Source organism: Capra hircus, chromosome 11 (assembly GCF_001704415.2).
Source record: "Capra hircus breed San Clemente chromosome 11, ASM170441v1, whole genome shotgun sequence".
Taxonomy (NCBI): Eukaryota; Metazoa; Chordata; class Mammalia; order Artiodactyla; family Bovidae; genus Capra; species Capra hircus.
Window position 1 is genome coordinate 91,905,937 of NC_030818.1, and position 17,977 is coordinate 91,923,913.

The 17,977-nt window shown below is 43.5% G+C and overlaps 1 protein-coding gene across 3 annotated transcripts in view; it reads right to left on the minus strand.

Moving 5' to 3' along the window:
• The window catches only part of LOC102168270 (N-acetyllactosaminide alpha-1,3-galactosyltransferase), a 71,667-nt gene continuing 67,744 nt past the window's right edge, over positions 14,055–17,977 (minus strand). For all 3 annotated transcript variants that reach the window (XM_018055705.1, XM_018055706.1, XM_005687037.3), the window contains one exon: positions 14,055–16,599. In XM_018055705.1, the coding sequence (XP_017911194.1) occupies positions 15,906–16,599 (694 nt within the window). In that variant the 3' untranslated portion in view covers positions 14,055–15,905. The remainder of the gene's footprint in view (positions 16,600–17,977) is intronic.

Below are 17,977 nucleotides of genomic sequence, written 5' to 3' on the forward strand. Positions count from 1 at the left end.
TTTTGATAGCAGCCATTCTGACTGGCATGAGAGGTACCTCATTGTGGTTTTGATTTGCGTTTCTCTGATATGAGTGATGTTGAACATCTTTTCATGTGTTTGTTAGCCATCTGTATGTCTTCTTTGGAGAAATGTCTCTTTAGTTCTTTGGTCCATTTTTTGACTGGGTCATTTATTTTTCTGATATTGAGCTGCATGAGCTGCATGTACATTTTTGAGATTAATTCTTTGTCAGTTGCTTCATTTGCTATTTTCTCCCATTCTGAAGGCTGTCTTTTCACCTTGCTTATAGTTTCCTTCGTTGTACAAAAGCTTTTAAGTTTAATTAGGTCCCATTTGTTTATTTTTGCTTTTATTTCCATTACTCTCAGAGGTGGGTCATAGAGGATCCTGCTGTGATTTATGTCAGAGAGTATTTTGCTTTTAGAGAAAAGCATAGGAGAATATCTTTGTAATTTGGGGGTAGATAAATGTCCCTTAGGTGACAGAAAACAACAGCTGAAAAAATGATAAAGTATACTTCATCAAAATTAGAAAATCTTTAGCTCATCATAATATACCATTCAAAAAAAGAATAAGGAAGCCATTATTGTTCACCAGTGGTTTACAATTACCTGAAATAATACAAACAGGATTCAGGGCTTCCCCGGTGGCTCAGATGGGAAAGAATTTGCCTGCAATGTGGGAAACCCAGATTCACTCCCTGCACTGGGAAGATCCCCTGGAGAAGGGAATGGCTACCCACTCCCGTATTCTTGCCTGGGAAATCCCATGGACAGAGGATCCTGGAGGGCTACAGTCCATGGGATCTCAAAGAGTTGGATGCAACTGAGTGACTAACACTTGGTAAATTGATGCTTTTGAATTGTGGTGCTGGAGAAGACGCCTGAGAGTCCCTTGGACAGCAAGGAGATCAAACCAGTCAGCCCTAAAGGAAGTCAATCCTGAATTTTCATTGGAAGGACTGATGCTGAAGCTAAAGTTTCAATATTTTGGCCACCTGATACAAAGTGTCAACTCATTGGAAAAGACCCTGATGCTGGGAAAGACTGAAGGCAAAAGGAGAAAAGGGGGGCAGAGGATGAGATGCTTTGATGGCATCACCTACTCAATGGACATAAATTTGAGCAAATTCCAGGAGATAGTGAAGGACAGGGAAGCCTGGCATGATGCAGTTCATGGGGTCACAAAGAGTTGGACATGACTGAGCAACTAACACTTTCACTTTATACATGATTCATATACAAAATAAAAGCTGTATCAATGTTAGAGATTTTCTGTTGATTTCAGTTCTTCCTCAAAGAAAAAAAGGTGGTAAAGGAGGATAACTAAGTTAAATTAGTGCAGAATTAGAATCTCTTTTGGATCACAACTGAATACGTTATACCAGACTAATGCTCCCATATATTATATAATAGTCATATGCTCTGGGTTAAATTTAAAGAAAAAGTTAAATAAAATTATCAATGTCTGAAGGTAAATGAGAGAGATTGAAATATGCCAGTCCTTGAAGGGAGGGAAGTGTATTGGGTAAAATTCACATTTATACAGCTTTTCATTTGAGGTTATCCCTCAATTCACATAGAGCTAAGTGGCTACAACTCAATAGAAAGACTTGAAGAGTCAGAGGATAGAGTTGTTAAGGAGGCTGAAAAGCATAGGGAAATCCCAGAAAAAGGGATACACAGAATGAGGTACCCCAAACTTGGCATAGAAACTCTTACCAAAACCTTGGATGACAATTTAACTGTCCGTGCATAGGAAAGACTTTAGTTTCCCCAGGAGATAGCAACATTTACAAGGCTATAAAAATTGAGTAATTTCAACTGATGCCTTCTGCAGTAGAAATAGGTTTTGGACTTTAGGTCCAGATCAGTTAACTAACTGTCCAAACAAAAATCAGCACTCTACAGAGGAAAATAACAGATCCAGAATTTCTACATGCCATCCATAATGCCAGATAGGAATATGGGACACATACTGACAAGAAATGAACCCCAATATAACTCAAACATTGGAAATCGTAAATAAGGACTTTAAAGCAGCTTTTATTAAAAAAAAAAAAAGTTTGAGCATTTAATGGACAACTTGTTCAAAATGAGTGAACAGATAGGAATCAGCAAATGAATGAAAGCAATTAAAAACTAGAACTTCAAAAGTATTATATTTGAAATAAAAATGTTAGCGGGTAGACTTACAAAGAAATTGGACACTGTAGAAGGAAAGGTCAATGAAATGAAAGGTAGATCAATGTTAATCACCCATTGTGACAAAGAGAGGAAGTTAAAATTTACTTACAGTTAAACTGTATTCAGAAGTTATCTTCACTACTCACATAGGGAAGTTTCTCTTTTTGTGAGAACCTCTCCAAGATGGGGGCCATCAGGAGGCCGGTTAAAAGGTGGCGGTGGTGGAACCAGGGGATGCGATGCTCTTTAGCTGGACAAATAGGGTGGTGAGGCATGAATCGGTATAAAAATGTTATGAAACCTATTTTAAAGCCCATCTCCATTCAGGAATTGTTTTAGATGGCTTACAATTAAGAAGGCGTGGTTGCAATAAACAGGGAAACGATATAAGAAGAACACACAAGAACAGAAAGAGACATTTATTTAGTCACTTAGGCAGGGATTTTCCCGTGACATTGTTCATCCCAGTCACTACATGAGAATAAATGTTTTACCTTTATTTTTATTTACATTTAAAGTAAAGTACTGAGAGGGAGGGACCTAACTTCTGCCGTTTTGCTGTCTGCTTGCTATATGCCTTACAGCTTTCTTTGTGTCCCTTACTTCCTGCATTACTGTCATCCTTTGTGTTTAGTTGATTTTTCCATAGTGAAGTATCTGAGATTATTTCTCATTTCCTCTTGTTTGCATTCTATAGCTATTGTCTTTGTGGTAATCTTGGGGTTTGCATGTAACATCCTGAAGTAATAGCACTCAAATTAGAATTTATACCAGCTTGACTTCATAAGCACACCAAAGTCGAGTCTGACTCTTTGCAACCCCATGGACTGTAGGTGTTGCTCTGTCCATGGGATTCTCCAGGCAAGAATACTGGAGTGGGTAGCCATTCCCTTCTCCAGGGGATCCTCCTGACCCAGGGACTGAACCCCAGTCTCCTGCATTGCAGGCAGATTGTTTCCCATCTGAGCCACCAGGGAAGCCCAGACACACCAAAACCCTGTTCCTTTTCAGCTCTGTCCCCACCCCTTGTGGCAGCTGATGTCATGAAATTACACACCTTTATACACTGCATGCCCCAAAACATAAACTAATAATTCATTTAAATTTATTAGTCTCTTAAAGTATGTAGAAAACAAAATTTGGAGTTACAAACCAAAGTTATAATAATAATACTAGTTTTTAGACAGGTAATTTTATGTCCACCAGCAGATGAATGGATAAGAAAGCTGTGGTACATATACACAATGGAGTATTACTCAGCCGTAAAAAAGAATTCATTTGAATCAGTTCTGATGAGATGGATGAAACTGGAGCCGATTATACAGAGTGAAGTAAGCCAGAAAGAAAAACACCAATACAGTATACTAACACATATATATGGAATTTAGGAAGATGGCAATGACGACCCTGTATGCAAGACAGGGAAAGAGACACAGATGTGTATAATGGACTTTTGGACTCAGAGGGAGGGAGAGGGTGAGATGATTTGGGAGAATGACATTCTAACATGTATACTATCATGTAAGAATTGAATCACCAGTCTATGTCTGATGCAGGATACAGCATGCTTGGAGCTGGTGCATGGGGATGACCCAGAGAGATGTTATGGGGAGGGAGGTGGGAGGGGGGTTCATGTTTGGGAACGCATGTAAGAATTAAAGATTTAAAATAAAATAAAATGACAAAAAAAAATAAATAAAAATAAAATAAAATTTTAAAAATAAAAAAATAAATAAAATTTTAAAAATAAATAAATAAATAAATAAAACATATGTATATATATATTTATCTGTCTCTTTAATAATGTAGAAAACAAACAAAAGTTATAATAATACTAGTTTTAGACAGTTTTAAAATACTAGTTTTTAAATAATACTAGTTTATAATAATACTAATTTTAAAATATATATATATGCGTGTGTGTGTCTCTTTAACAATGTAGAAAACAGAAAGTGGAGTTACAAGCAGCTGTTATAATACTAGCTTTTATAATCGCCCATATGTATACTTTTATGCAATCTTTTATTTCTTCATGTAGGTTTGGGTAACTGGCTAATGTCCTTTCATTTCAACCTGCAAGACTCCCTTTTGGCTTCCGAAGCCATCTGCCAATAATCTTATTGAGGTTCTGTCCTATGTGATGAATCACTTCTCTCTTGCTTTCTTTCAAGATTTTCCCTTTGTCGTCCAAAAGTTTGATTATCATGTGTCTTGGTGTGGGTCACTTTGAGCCCCTCTTACTTGGAGTGTATTGAGCTTCTTGGATGTTTATAGTCATGTCTTTCATCAAACTTGGGAGAGTTTCAAGTGTTACTTTTTCAAATACATTCTCCTCTCCTGCTGGGGCTCTTCCAATACATATATTGCTCAGCTTGCTAGTATCCCACACATCTCCTAAGCTCTGTACACTCTTATGCAATCTTTTTTCTTTCAGTTTCTCAGACACAATAATTTCCACAGTCCTATTTTCAAGTTCATGGATTCTTTTTTCTACTTCCTCAAACCTGTCTTTGAATCCCTCTAGCAGATTTTTTATTTCTGTTGTTGTAATTTTCAGCTCCTGGATTACTTTTTGGTTTATTTTTAGATCTTCTCTCTATTGACATTTCCATTTTGTTCATACTTCATTTTTAAATTTTTCCACCTCTTCCTTTAGTTCTTTGGGCATCTTTGACAGTTATTTTAGAGTCTTTATCTAGGATATTTTCCATCAAGTCTTTTTTTTTTTATTTTTAGGAACAGTTGGTATTTGTTTTTTCCTTTGAATGGCCCACACTTTCCTGTTTGCTTGCATGACTTGTGATTTTTTTGTTGTTGTTATTGAAAACTGGACATTTGAATCAAATTCTGTGGTAACTCTGGAAAGCAGATTATCCTCTTTCCACTGCAGTTTGCTGTTTTTTGTTATAGCTTTCAATTATTATTTTTGCTCTTTTTGATCGTTGTAGGCTGTCTCTGTGTTAAGAATCAGTCTAACTTATAAACTTAAGGTCTTTGAAGTCTTTTCTGAGCCTTTCCCTGGGTATTCATGGTCACTTACTAATTTCCCTTTATATGTATTATTTTTGAATGTCCTTGTCTTTAATATCTAGAACCAATGGGAGAAAAAGAAAACACAATGAAGGGAGAGGTGATGGTTGTGGACCCTTTAAGGTCCCCTGGAAGTCACTTCCGCTGGAAGGGGAGGGACTTGCAGCGATGATGGGAAGCCCATCGTTGTTTGCCTCTCTGCACCTCTGTGATCAGAAGCAATCAGAGCACAGACACCCAATATTTGGAAGACAGGGTCCTTTTTGCCCACCCTGGCTTCCGCAAGCTGTGAGTAAGTCACTCCAGGAACACATGCACAACGGTCTGTCCAATGGCTGGGAGGAGGGCATGAGTGGCTGCTATGTGCCAAGAGCTGAAATCGATTGCAATTAACCTTAATCTGGGCTTCCCTGGTGGCTCAGTGGTAAAGAATCTGCTTGTCAATCCTGGAGACTCGGGTTCAATCCCTGGGTTGAGAAGATCCCCTAGAGAAGGAAATGGCAACCCACTCCAGTATTCTTGCCTGGGAAATCCCATGGACAGAGGAGCTTGGCGGGCTACAGTCCATGGGTCACAAAAGAGTTAGACACAACTTAGTGACTAAACCACTATCACCAACAATCTTAATTTACCATTCAAGCCCTCCCCTGGAAGACGCAAGCCTTCAATACAATCCAGGGTTCCAAAATAGTTACCCCAGAAAATTCTGCCAGTCTAGGTGGAGGGATGGCTTCCCAGTGCTTCACGAAGCTCTTGAAAGTCCCAGTGCCCACCCATACCAACTGAATCAGGATTCCTGGGGTTGGAACCAAGCATCAGTATTAGCTCTCCAGGTAATTCCAGAAAGCAACCAAGTTTGAGAACCAGAATGCAGCTTTAAGTCTCCTACTACTAAAGAGAGACATAACTCCTATGTCATACTTTGAATTTTGGAGGCAGTGTTCCCACGGATAAGGGTATCCAGCAATCTCCCACTTGTCTGATGAGTGTAAAAGCAGTGAGCTTCCACTAGGACCTTGGACAGGAGAAAGCACGCCAGCTGGTACATGATTCAGACAGTTACCCTGCCACTGGACTCTTATGACCTTTAAATTTTACACATTTAAAAGGGTCTGAAGCAAACTGGGATGATGGATGAAGACTGTTGTTAGCCTTGATAGAAGACTTACCAGCAGAGGCCATCTGAATTCTGGAGTAAAGAAATGTGCTCTTGAGCACATCCTCATCATCCTCAATGTCCTCATCCTCAATGTCCTCATCATCCCCTCCCTTTATTTTTATTTTTTCCTTCCTTTGGAAAGATAGGAGTTTTACTGTAATGTTTCCCCCTCTTCCTTCCTTGTCTTTTACTACTAATTCTCATGTGACCTAAATTTACTATTTATTTTACAGATTGCAGAACAGTCAGATGGGCTTTCCAAGGAACCAAAGGCAAAATGGTTATTACCTGGAGATAGCAGACTCTGAGAAGCTTGGCCCTCTGACGTTAGCTGTGGCTTCTGTGGTCTACTCGTCCCTTCCCTGGTTGCTCAGATGGTAAAGAATCTGCCTGGAATGCAAGACACCCAGGTTCAATCCCTGGGTCTGGAAGATCGCCTGGAGAAGGGAATGGCTACCCATGCCAGTAATTCTTGCCTGGAGAATTCCATGGACAGAGGAGCCTAGCAGACTACAGTCCACGGGGGTTGCAAAGAGTCAGACATGACTGAGTGACTAACATTTCCACTTTCTGAGGTCGATTAGGTGAGGGAGGCTGTGCTACAATTGTGCATAATGGTTTTGAATCCTGGTAGCAGGGAATAGTTTAGATATCTGGAAAGAACTGATTGACAGCCAGACGGCTATAAGTAAATGTCGTAGATACTTCAGTGACATCATCGCAGCTCACAACAGCATGTCCTTCTCTGAGAACCACCCCAGAGAGCAATCTGTCCTCCAGTAAACCTGCTCCAAGGTGCAGCTGCTGAAACCATGAATGGATGCTATGCTATTTGGCTTTTCTTTTCCAGGAATTTAGAGTTTTGAAGGAAGAAACCTTGAGTCTGGAGATAGTTGGAGCTTGGTCGTATCTGCAGACCTTTAGGGGAAGTTCACAGTTTTCAACTCTTGAGGCCCTTGTACTTCCCTGGCTCTTCCTTATGGCCTGGTTGTAGTGACGTGCTAGTAAATTTTTACACAATCCTTAAAACACACACACATGGAAATGGAAAGGAAGAGGATGAAACCCTGATTCCTAGTGTTTGCTGATTTCCATGGTGCAAATATTCCCACTGTGGCCGATATCAAGCAACCACATGAAGTTTCTGAACAGGGAGTAGGGAAGTATTGCACTCAACAAGTTCTGACAAGCAGGTATGAACTGGCCTCAGTGTACCACTATCTGGCTGTCAACTATCCCTTGTATTCAGTAGAACTCTCCAGTAGCCTCCCAGGAACCTCCCTTTGGGATTTATACAAATCAAGGGGAATGTCAGTCCTTTGCAACGAAAATATCTTTAAAACACCTAGCTAGCATAACCACCTTTTATTCTGAACAGTTTTGTTGTTATTGTTGTTCCTCAGTTGCTAAGTCATGTCCCACTCTCTGTGACCCCGTGGACTGCAGCATGCCAGGCTTCCCTGTCCTTCACTATCTCCTGGAATTTGCTCAAATTCATGTCCATTGAGTTGGTGATACCATCCAATCATCTCATCCTCTCCTGCCTTCTTCTCCTCCTGCCTTCAATCTTTCCCAGCATCAAGGTCTTTTCCAGTGAGTTGGCTCTTCACATCAAGTGGCCAAAGTATTGCAACTTCAGCTTCAGAATCAGTCCGTCCAGTGAATACTGAGGGTTGACTTCCTTTAGGACTGACTGGTTTGATCTCCTTTCTGTCCAAGGGACTCTCGAGTCTTCTCCAACACCACAATTCCAAAGCATCAATTTACTAAAAGTGTGTTCTAACTTTGGCTGATTTTTCACAGCCACATACTTTAAATATTTATAGCGATCTTCATTTCTATGCAAAATTCTTATGCTTTTCTACAAATATGCAGTTCTCTCCAGGTTCAGAAAAGAATGTTCTTAATCATCTTTAGTGTTTTCATCAGCAGCATTTGCCTAGGATTGTGTTGTCTTTGGAAATTCCTGCCCTCTGGTGTCCAGTATGGGGAACTACTTGCGTCTTAGCTGTGAATGTTCAGTTCAATTCAGTTCAGTCGCTCAGTCATGTCCGACTCTTTGCGACCCCATGAATCGCAGCACGCCAGGCCTCCCTGTCCATCACCAACTCCCGGAGTTCACTCAGAGTCTCATCCATCGAGTCCGTGATGCCATCCAGGCATCTCATCCTCTGTCATCCCCTTCTCCTCCTGCCCCCAATCCCTCCCAGCATCAGACTCTTTTCCAGTGAGTCAACTCTTCGCATGAGGTGGCCAAAGTACTGGAGTTTCAGCTTTAGCATCATCCCTTCCAAAGAAACCCCAGGGCTGATCTCCTTCAGAATGGACTGGTTGGATCTCCTTGCAGTCCAAGGGACCCTCAAGAGTCTTCTCCAACACCGCAGTTCAAAAGCACCAATTCTTCAGAGCTCAGCCTTCTTCACAGTCCAACTCTCACATCCATACATGACTACTGGAAAAACCATAGCCTTGACTAGACGGACCTTAGTCAGCAAAGTAATGTCTCTGCTTTTGAATATGCTATCTAGGTTGATCATAACTTTTCTTCCAAGGAGTAAACGTCTTTTAATTTCATGGCTGCAGTCACCATCTGCAGTGATTTTGGAGCCCAAAAACATAAAGTCTGACACCGTTTCCACTGTTTCCCCATCTATTTCCCATCAAGTGATGGGACCAGATGCCATGATCTTCGTTTTCTGAATGTTGAGCTTTAAGCCAACTTTTTCACTCTCCACTTTCACTTTCATCAAGAGGCTCTTTAGTTCTTCTTCACCTTCTGCCATAAGGGTGGTATCATCTGCATATCTGAGGTTAATAATATTTCTCCCAGCAATCTTGATTCCAGCTTGTGTTTCTTCCAGTCCAGCGTTTCTCATGATGTACTCTGCATATAAGTTAAATAATGTCGATGTTCACTCTTGCCATCTCTTGTTTGACTACTTCCAATTTGCCTTGATTCATGGACCTGACATTCCAGGTTCCTACACAATGTTGCTCTTTACAGCATCGGACTTTGCTTCTATCACCAGTCACATCCACAGCTGGGTATTGTTTTTGCTTTGGCTCCATCCCTTCATTCTTTCTGGAGTTATTTCTCCACTCATCTCCAGTAGGCTGCTGGGCACCTACTGACCTGGGAAGTTCCTCTTTCAGTATCCTATCATTTTGCCTTTTCATACTGTTCATGGGGTTCTCAAGGCAAGAATACTGAAGTGGTTTGCCATTCCCTTCTCCAGTGGACCACATTCTGTCAGACCTCTCCACCATAACCCGCCAGTCTTGGGTTGCCCCGCGGGCATGGCTTAGTTTCATTGAGTTAGACAAGGCTGTGGTCCTAGTGTGATTAGATTGACTAGTTTTCTGTGAGTATGGTTTCAGTGTGTCTGCCCTCTGATGCCCTCTTGCAACATCTACCATCTTACTTGGATTTCTCTTACCTTAGGCGTGGGGTATCTCTTCACGGCTGCTCTAGCAAAGTGCAGCTGCTGCTCCTTACCTCGGATGAGGGGTACCTCCTCACTGCCGCCCTTCCTGACCTTCAACGTGGGATAGCTCCTCTAGGCCCTCCTGCGCCCGCGCAGCCACCGCTCCTTGGACGTGGGATTGCTCTTCCCTGCCACCGCCCCTGGCCTCGGCGTTGGGTTGCTCCTCCAGCCGCCGCCCCCAGCCTCGGATGCAGGGTAGCTCTTCTCGGCCGTTCCTGCGCCGTCGCAGCCTGGCACTCTCGGCCGCTGCCCCTGACCTCGGACGTGGGGTAACTCCTCTTGGCCGCCGCCCTTCAGGCATGGGGTCCTCCCAGCTTCTGCCCCTGACCTCGGACATGGGGTAGCTCCTCTCGGCCGCGCTTAGTGCGCCAGTAGCAGCCAGCTGTGACTGTTACCGAGAACTAAGAACAGATGAATTGGAAGCTTTTAGTACCGATCAGGGAATATTCCCTGGATATAGATGGGTGGGTATTGTGCATATTGGCTCCCCATGTTTCTTTCTTAATGAAGTTCAAGGGAATTTAACACCAGATTTTTCCAGCTCATCAGGATTGACATTTTGAGTCAGATAATGCTTTGTTGTGAGGGCTTCCCTGTGCACTGTAGGATGTTGAGGAGCATCCCTGGCCTCTGACCACTATATGTGCATAGCAACCCTCCTCCTACAGATTGTACAACCAATAAGATCTTAAGACATTGCCAAATATCCCAGGAGTTGGTGCAGGAGTGGGTGTGTGTGTGCAGCAGTGGTGGTGATTGTGCAAAATCATCCTGCTTGAGAACCGCTGTTTTACTCTGATGGCGGAAGTTTGTCCCCTGCATCACTGACCTCGAGCAACACTGAACCCAGAGCTGCAGGTTACAGCCTGAAGCTCTAGAAGAAATAATTCCAGGTACCAGATAGAAAGGGCTTCTCCAGTGGCTCAGATGGTAAATACTCTGCCTGCAGTGCAGACCAGGGTTTGATCCCTGAGTCAGGAAGATCCCCTGGAGAAAGGAATGGCTACCCACTCCAGTATTCTTGCCTGGAGAATCCCATGGACAGAGGAGCCTGCTGGGCTACAGTCCATGGGGTCACAAAGAGTTGGAGAATTGGACATGACAGAGAGACTATCACCTCTCACTCTGACCAGGTAGAAACGCATCTACTTTGTAGTAGGACACAGAGTCCACAATCAAAAACATTTTTCTTGATTGCAAAAAAGCACTTCTTATGAGGCATGATGCGAGTGGAGGTGATGATTCATTTATTCATCCATCTAATAGACACTCTTTTAGCAGTGTCTATGAGCCAGGTGATGTAATGGGTGCTGGAGCTCACGGAAAGGCAGACTTTAAGGAACTAATAATTCTAGAAGGGTTTGTTCAATGGGGATATTTTTAGTTCTAAGAGAAACCCGATTCCAAGTGTCTTAATGATGGGACTTTGTTGGCTCACACATTCAAGAGCCCACAGGCCATGCAGGCTTTAGATAAGGCTGGAGCCCCTGGCCCAGGGCTGTCATGGAGGACTGCGGTTCCTTCAGTGCCTCTGCTCTTAGGATCCTATTGTCAATTTCATCCTAAGGCTGACCTACCTTGTGGTCCCCAAAAGTGTTCCATGCATGCTAAGTCGCTTCAGTCGTGTACAACTCTATATGACTTTGTGGACTGTAGCCCACTGGGTTCCTCTGTCCTTGGGACTCTCCAGGAAAGAATACTGGAGTGGGTTGCCATTTCCTCCTCCAGGGGATCTTCCCAACCCAGGGGAAGTTATGTTTACCTGCATTGGCAGGCAGGTTCTTTACCACTAGTGCCACCTGGGAAGCCAGACGTGTTAGCAGCTTCTAACGTCATCAGTATCATCCTAATGCATCCACATTTCCAGTTAAAGGCCTGAGATTCAACTTGATTGGACTAGTTTAGATCATCTGCCCCCCTGGGGGCGGGGGGAGGGAAAATGTTGATTAGCTTAGTCTGGGTCACTTGGCCCAACCATGGCATTAGTTGCCATGGAAACCACAGAGACTCTACGAAGGAGATAAAGCGAGAAAGAAAGGCACAGATGCTGGGCAAATGTGCAGCTCCCAACCAGCCAAAGCCCTGTCAAGCTCTTTGCTGCTTTTCACACAGGGTCTCCTATGAGATTTCATCCAGGGTCTCCCTAAAAGCCTCAGAATAGTCCGTGCTTCGTACCTGCTGTTCCTCCCTCCGAAACCTCATTCCATTTCCACTTCTTAGTGATTCCTTTCTCTTCTCTCAGTGCTTAATTCAGAAGCAGCCCCTCTGAGACTGCTTCCACCTCCCAGACCTTCTCTCCTCTGTACCCTCTCAGCCCTTGAACTTCCCTGAGCCTCGTATCGCTCAGGTTCTGTTTGACTGCTTTCCAGCCAGGCTCCAGGATGAGTTTAGACCTACCATCCATCTGTGAAGTTTGAGTCTACTAAGTTCTCTTTCTTTAATGCTAGTACAAGAATTGAGAGTTCTTGGTGGTGATTCCTTGATGCCCTCGGTTTCAAAAACAAAATGGTTAAAGTGTGTGTGTGTGTGTGTGTGTGTGTGTGTGTGTGTGTGTGTGTGTGTGTGTGTGTGTGTGTGTGTGTGTGTGTGTGTATGTTTGAAAGAGAAAGACTTGAGCTGTGGAAAGAACAAAGGATTTAGAGTCAGACAGTGCTGGGTTTGAATCCCTGAGACTTGAACAGTAGATCCCCACTTACCCTAGCTTTCTCTCTTTAAAAGGTATGCATCGTTTATTATGTATTCATGCCTTCCATGGTGTTTCACACTTGTGAGTATGCTACCTGCCTGTTATTCATGTTCATAAGGTACATTTAATAAATGGTGATTTAATAGATTCCTAGAACTGTCAATATTTCTATCAGTAAATTACATGGTGACTTTGGCTGAGAGGAAAAAATGAGTCGTTACAAGACAGACAAGCGATGACAGCCCCTTCCAGCCTTACAGAAACTTCTTTCTCTCCAGCTTCCTGGGACCCCCAGAGTGAAAGAAGAAGGTATGGCTGTCCCTTTCACCTGCCCCTTCACCCAGCTTTGCCCTCCAAGGCAAAATGCCTTGGCATAACAGCTTCTGTGTGCCCATGGGGCTTATAGTGGTCCTGCAGGCACAAGCTAAAGTTAAGAATGATCACAGAGTCTTTTATTTATTTTCACATGATATATTTAAACTAATTTAATGCCCTTGGGGCAGGTTTCGGTGTCCCAGGTGGCACTGGTGGTAAGGAACCTGCCTGTCAGTGAAGGAGATGGAAGAGACGTGGGTTCATTCTCTGGGTTGGGAAAATCCCCTGGAGGAGGGCATGGCAACTCACTCCAGTATTCTTGCCAGGAGAATCTCATGGACAGAGGAGTCTGGCAGGCTAGTCCCCAGGGTCACAAAAAGCTGGACACAACTGAAGCAACTTAACACGCATGCACGCGTGGGGCAGGTTTAGTGCAGAAAAAGTGGGAAGTGGTGTGAGCCTAGGAGCACACCTGGTTTTTAAAATATTAATTCTTATGGCAAAAATTCCCCTTTATTAGATTCTTCCATAAAGCATGTTCCCTGATAGGAAATGTGGCCCTCTCTGTGTGGGGGGCCACTTGAGGAGCCTGAAGTGGCTCAACACATTTATCCTTGTCAGCTTCTCTGATGTGAGCTACAGCTCAGATGCTTTCTGTGTGGTTTAACCTTTCTGAACCTCACTTTGCTCATCTGCAAAATGGCAATAAGTCTCTACTATGAGGGAATCATGCCCTCTTGTATATCCCACGCACCACACTACATCAGCCTGCTCTACTTTGACTTTGTATTCATAACAAACACACCCACCCAGTCATGCTAGAAATTCAGCAAGTCGGTCTTGGGGCTCCCTTGGCCAGATATATTCCCCAGAGGTCAGGACTAGTAACCACCAGAAATGGTTATGGCATGGTTTTCTCCCTTTGCCCTCTTGCCCGCCCTGACCTTCACAGGCAAGCCTAATCCTACTGGCATTTAATTACTTCAGTGCATCACTTTGGGAAGCTCTATATGAGCAGGCGTTGTTATAAACATTAGCAAATCTCAACCATGGCCTTTCTATCTTTGTACATACATTTTTTAGAAGGACCCAATGACTTTTTGAAGTCTAAGTATTTAAAATTCTGTTACTGACAGTCCTGAACATCTTTGAGAGAAAATGCACAATCCATGACAAAGACCAGAATATACTGAGAAAATAATTTATTTAATTGTAAATCAGGAATTTTATTTTAGCTTTTTAACATTGAACTATTGATTTTTGAGTTTGTCCATTTGGATTTTAAATTTAAGTGAATTAAAAAAAAAAATCAAGATCCTTTCAAAAGGAAACTTCATTCCTTTTCTCTGATCTTTGAAGAAACGTCATTTCTTTGTTTTCAGACTTAAACCATGAACTCTCCCTAGTCCAGAATGGATTCCCCAAAACTTGAATTATACAGAAGCAAGAGTCCTAACTGACCTTTGATCTCCCTTTTCTTCTACAAGCCCAATTCTTCAGGATTTTTGTTGGTTTTCTTTTGTTTTACTGGGTTGTAAAAAATTTTGGCAAGAACGGAAGAGTAGGAGGCACAGTAAAACAGTCGAGAAAATGAAGGTTTCATTTAATCAAAGACGCCCACACTGCTGAGCATCAAGCCGGGGAGGCGGCTCTTTAAGTCAATCACTTGAAAATGTAAAGCAATGACATAAACTGGAACACGAGCAAAATATAAACATGCCTGCATATATAAATGTTGCCTCCTTTCTCCCTTTACACTGACTTGCTTAACTTTAAATAATATATAAAATTTCATAGCTTCTCTCACAGAAAGGAATTGAATGGTAAGGTGTTCAGTCACAAGGACTGGATCTCCCATCGCCACCCCCTCTACTTTTGACATAAAATCAGCTAACCATTTTATTAAACACGTCTGGTTGTTATACTTCAGTAGTGCAGATGGGGCAAGGGGAAACAAGAGGTTCCTTGATGTCAGCCCTGCAAACGTGGGGCTTGCTGGGCTGAGGGTTAGGGCAGATGGTGGCAGGAGTTTCTGACAACTGACTGTCATGAAGCCCAGGTCTGGGAAATGGAACCCCTGGCAATTCTCTCCAGTCCCCTGCAGGATTTTGTTTCCTCAGACACCATCCACTTCCTCTGGCCAAGGATCTGAAGACTCAAGTTCCAGAGTCCAGCATACTGAATATGACTTGGCCAAAACAAGAAGCATCTTACAAGACAACAGTGCTCTGGCCGTCATAATGGCTGAGTTCACTGGCGACCACCCACAACTGCCTGGATCCGTGCTGTATTTATATGCCAACCGCATGCCCTGTGCCCCTCAGAGAAGGCAATGCCCCACAGGGATCAGCTCCCTGTCTTTCTACTCTCTCTTTGCTTATTTCATGGCCAACTTACTTGGAGGCTTTGTTTTCATTTTGTGCTGAGCACCCACTGACCCACTCAGATTGCCTGTGATTCCCAACATCTTCACCATATGTACTGGGAATCTTGACTAGTCTTGGCACAGAAGCCAATATCCTGATAAGGAAAGGCCATTGACTAAACCATTTGAGGATCACCAAGGTAGACTATGTCCTACTAAGAGTTCTCCTGCTGCAAAAGCAACTCTGTGTTGCTTCAGACCCAGCAGAGACAGGAAGACACTGAAATCAAGAGGACAGCCCCTCACAATCATTATCTTGTTGCCAAACACTTCCCTTTGCGTACTTCTCTCCAGTAAGTTAATTGGCACGTGTAGAATGTTTCTGGCTTTTGTCTATGACAATTTTTTTTCTTTTTTGGTTCAACTGATAGTGTATCCATTCCCCTCCCCCACAACTGAGAATAGGTAAGAAATCACTGGGAATTTACATCCGATTACCACAGGTTCATTCTCCCGTATTACAAGGCTCAAAGTTACAAGGAGAAATAATATGTACTTGCTGTGTTGGTCTTTTGTTAGGTTTTTTTTTTTTTTTAAAGTTAAAATTAAGTGTTACTTTTCTGAGGAAGTAGCCAGAATAATACTCTCTCAAATTCAAAAATGTACTGGCACAAAGTCAGACGTTATTTCTAACCACATTATACTCTTTTGTCTGCCAAGACATCTTGACAAGCTTAATATCCGCAGGTAGGCCTATGTGATAATCCCAGCAGTATTCTGGGGATAAGATTTTAGTGGGTTTGTTGAGAAGGAAATACTTGTTTAGATGGCTCTCATCATGCCATTGGGCTTCTATGTCATTTTTCTTGTCCTTGAGGATTCCTTTGAAGCATTCCTGGGTGATGTTAAGGACCTGAGTGGGTGTTCCCCCAAAAATGGCTGCATGGTAATAAAAATCCCCTTCGCCGAAGGGAATGTATGCTGCAGACTCCTTGCGCCTCTCGTAGGTAAACTCATCGGGATCTGCCTTGTACCACCAGGCCTGTAGCTGGGCCACCGACTCACCCAGGGTCTCCACCCCGAACTCGTCTTGGAAGACCTGGTCCACGTCCATGCAGAAGAGGAAGTCAACCTCACGCTGGATGTGGGCCACGATGTGCTCCCCGATGGTCTTCATGCGCACCATGCTGACGTCCTGCCACCTCCTCTCAGGCTTGACCTCAAACACTTTGAAGGAGCGCAGAGGGCCCAGCTCTATCAAAGGCATCCTGGAGACGTCGTCCACCATGACGTAAAAGATGACTCGGTGGCCAACCATGAAGTGCTTATTAGCAGATGTTAAGAACTCCTCCAAGTAATGCTCAATGTATCTGAAACAAAGAAGAATGGGATAAACGTAACCTCTGGGACTTCTGCAGGTTTCTCCGGTGGGTCAGTGGTAAAGACTCAGCCTGCAATGCAGGAGACGAGGGAGGTGCGATTCGAACACTGGGAAGATCCCCTGGAGGAGGAAATGGAAACCCACTCCAGTATTCTTGCCTGGAAAATTCCATGGACGGAGGAGCCTGGCAGGCTACAGTCCACAGGGGTCTCAAAGAGTCGGACAAGACTGAGCGGGTGAACACACACACTGGGATTTGCTGTACTATTATTTCTGGCCGCTCTCCACCACACAGTCACTCAACTTTGAGGAGATAAAGTGACTTACCTGATGATTCTGAAAGGTGACCAGGCAGGCCAGCCCCTCCTCTCTCACTCTTGGAAGCCAGTCAGGTGGAGAGAACATGTATTCACAACTGCTCTGGGCCCTACAGTGTAGCTAAATGATACAGGCCCTTCTCCAACATCCAGACACCTGCAGTTTCTCGTGCTATGGATGAAGGGTGCCTACGTCTTTCTAATTCTGTGGTTCAACATCAGGAGGCCCAGGGCCTTCAGCTTTATAACCCATATTCTTCAATATCAGCTTTCACCGCAGTGAAGATGATCATCACTACCATCTACCTTATTTATCCCTTTGTCTTATTTATCAGTTGGTTCAGACTCTGGGTAGGCGAAAGTGTGCTAGTCCTTTTTTGGTACTGTTTTATTGAGATATAATTGACATATAGCATAGTTTAAGTTTAAGATGTCCCAAGTGTTGATTCGGTATATTCATCTATTACAAAAGGGCTTCCCAGATGGCTCAGTGGGCAGAGAATCTGCCTGTGATGCAAGAGACGCAGGAGATGCAGGTTTGACGCCTGGGGTCAGGAAGATCCCCTGGAGGAGGGCATGGCAATCTGCCCCAGTATTCCTGCCTGGAAAATACCATGGACAGAGCAGCCTGGTGGGCTACAGTCCATACAGTCACAAAGAGTCAGACATGACTGAAGTGGCTGAGCATGAAGCACACATATGTCACAAAATTACCACCACTGTAGCATTAGTTCGGAGAAGGCAATGGCACCCCACTCCAGTACTCTTGCCTGGAAAATCCCATGGACGGAGAAGCCTGGTAGGCTGCAGTCCATGGGGTCGCTAAGAGTCAGACATGACTGAGTGACTTCACTTTCTCTTTTCACCTTCATGCATTGGAGAAGGAAATGGCAACCCACTCCAGTGTTCTTGCCTGGAGAATCCCAGGGACGGGGGAGCCTGGTGGGCTGCCGTCTATGGGGTCGCACAGAGTCGGACACGACTGAAGCGACTTAGCAGCAGCAGTAGCATTAGTTAACACCTTCATCGCATCACATAATCATCATTTCT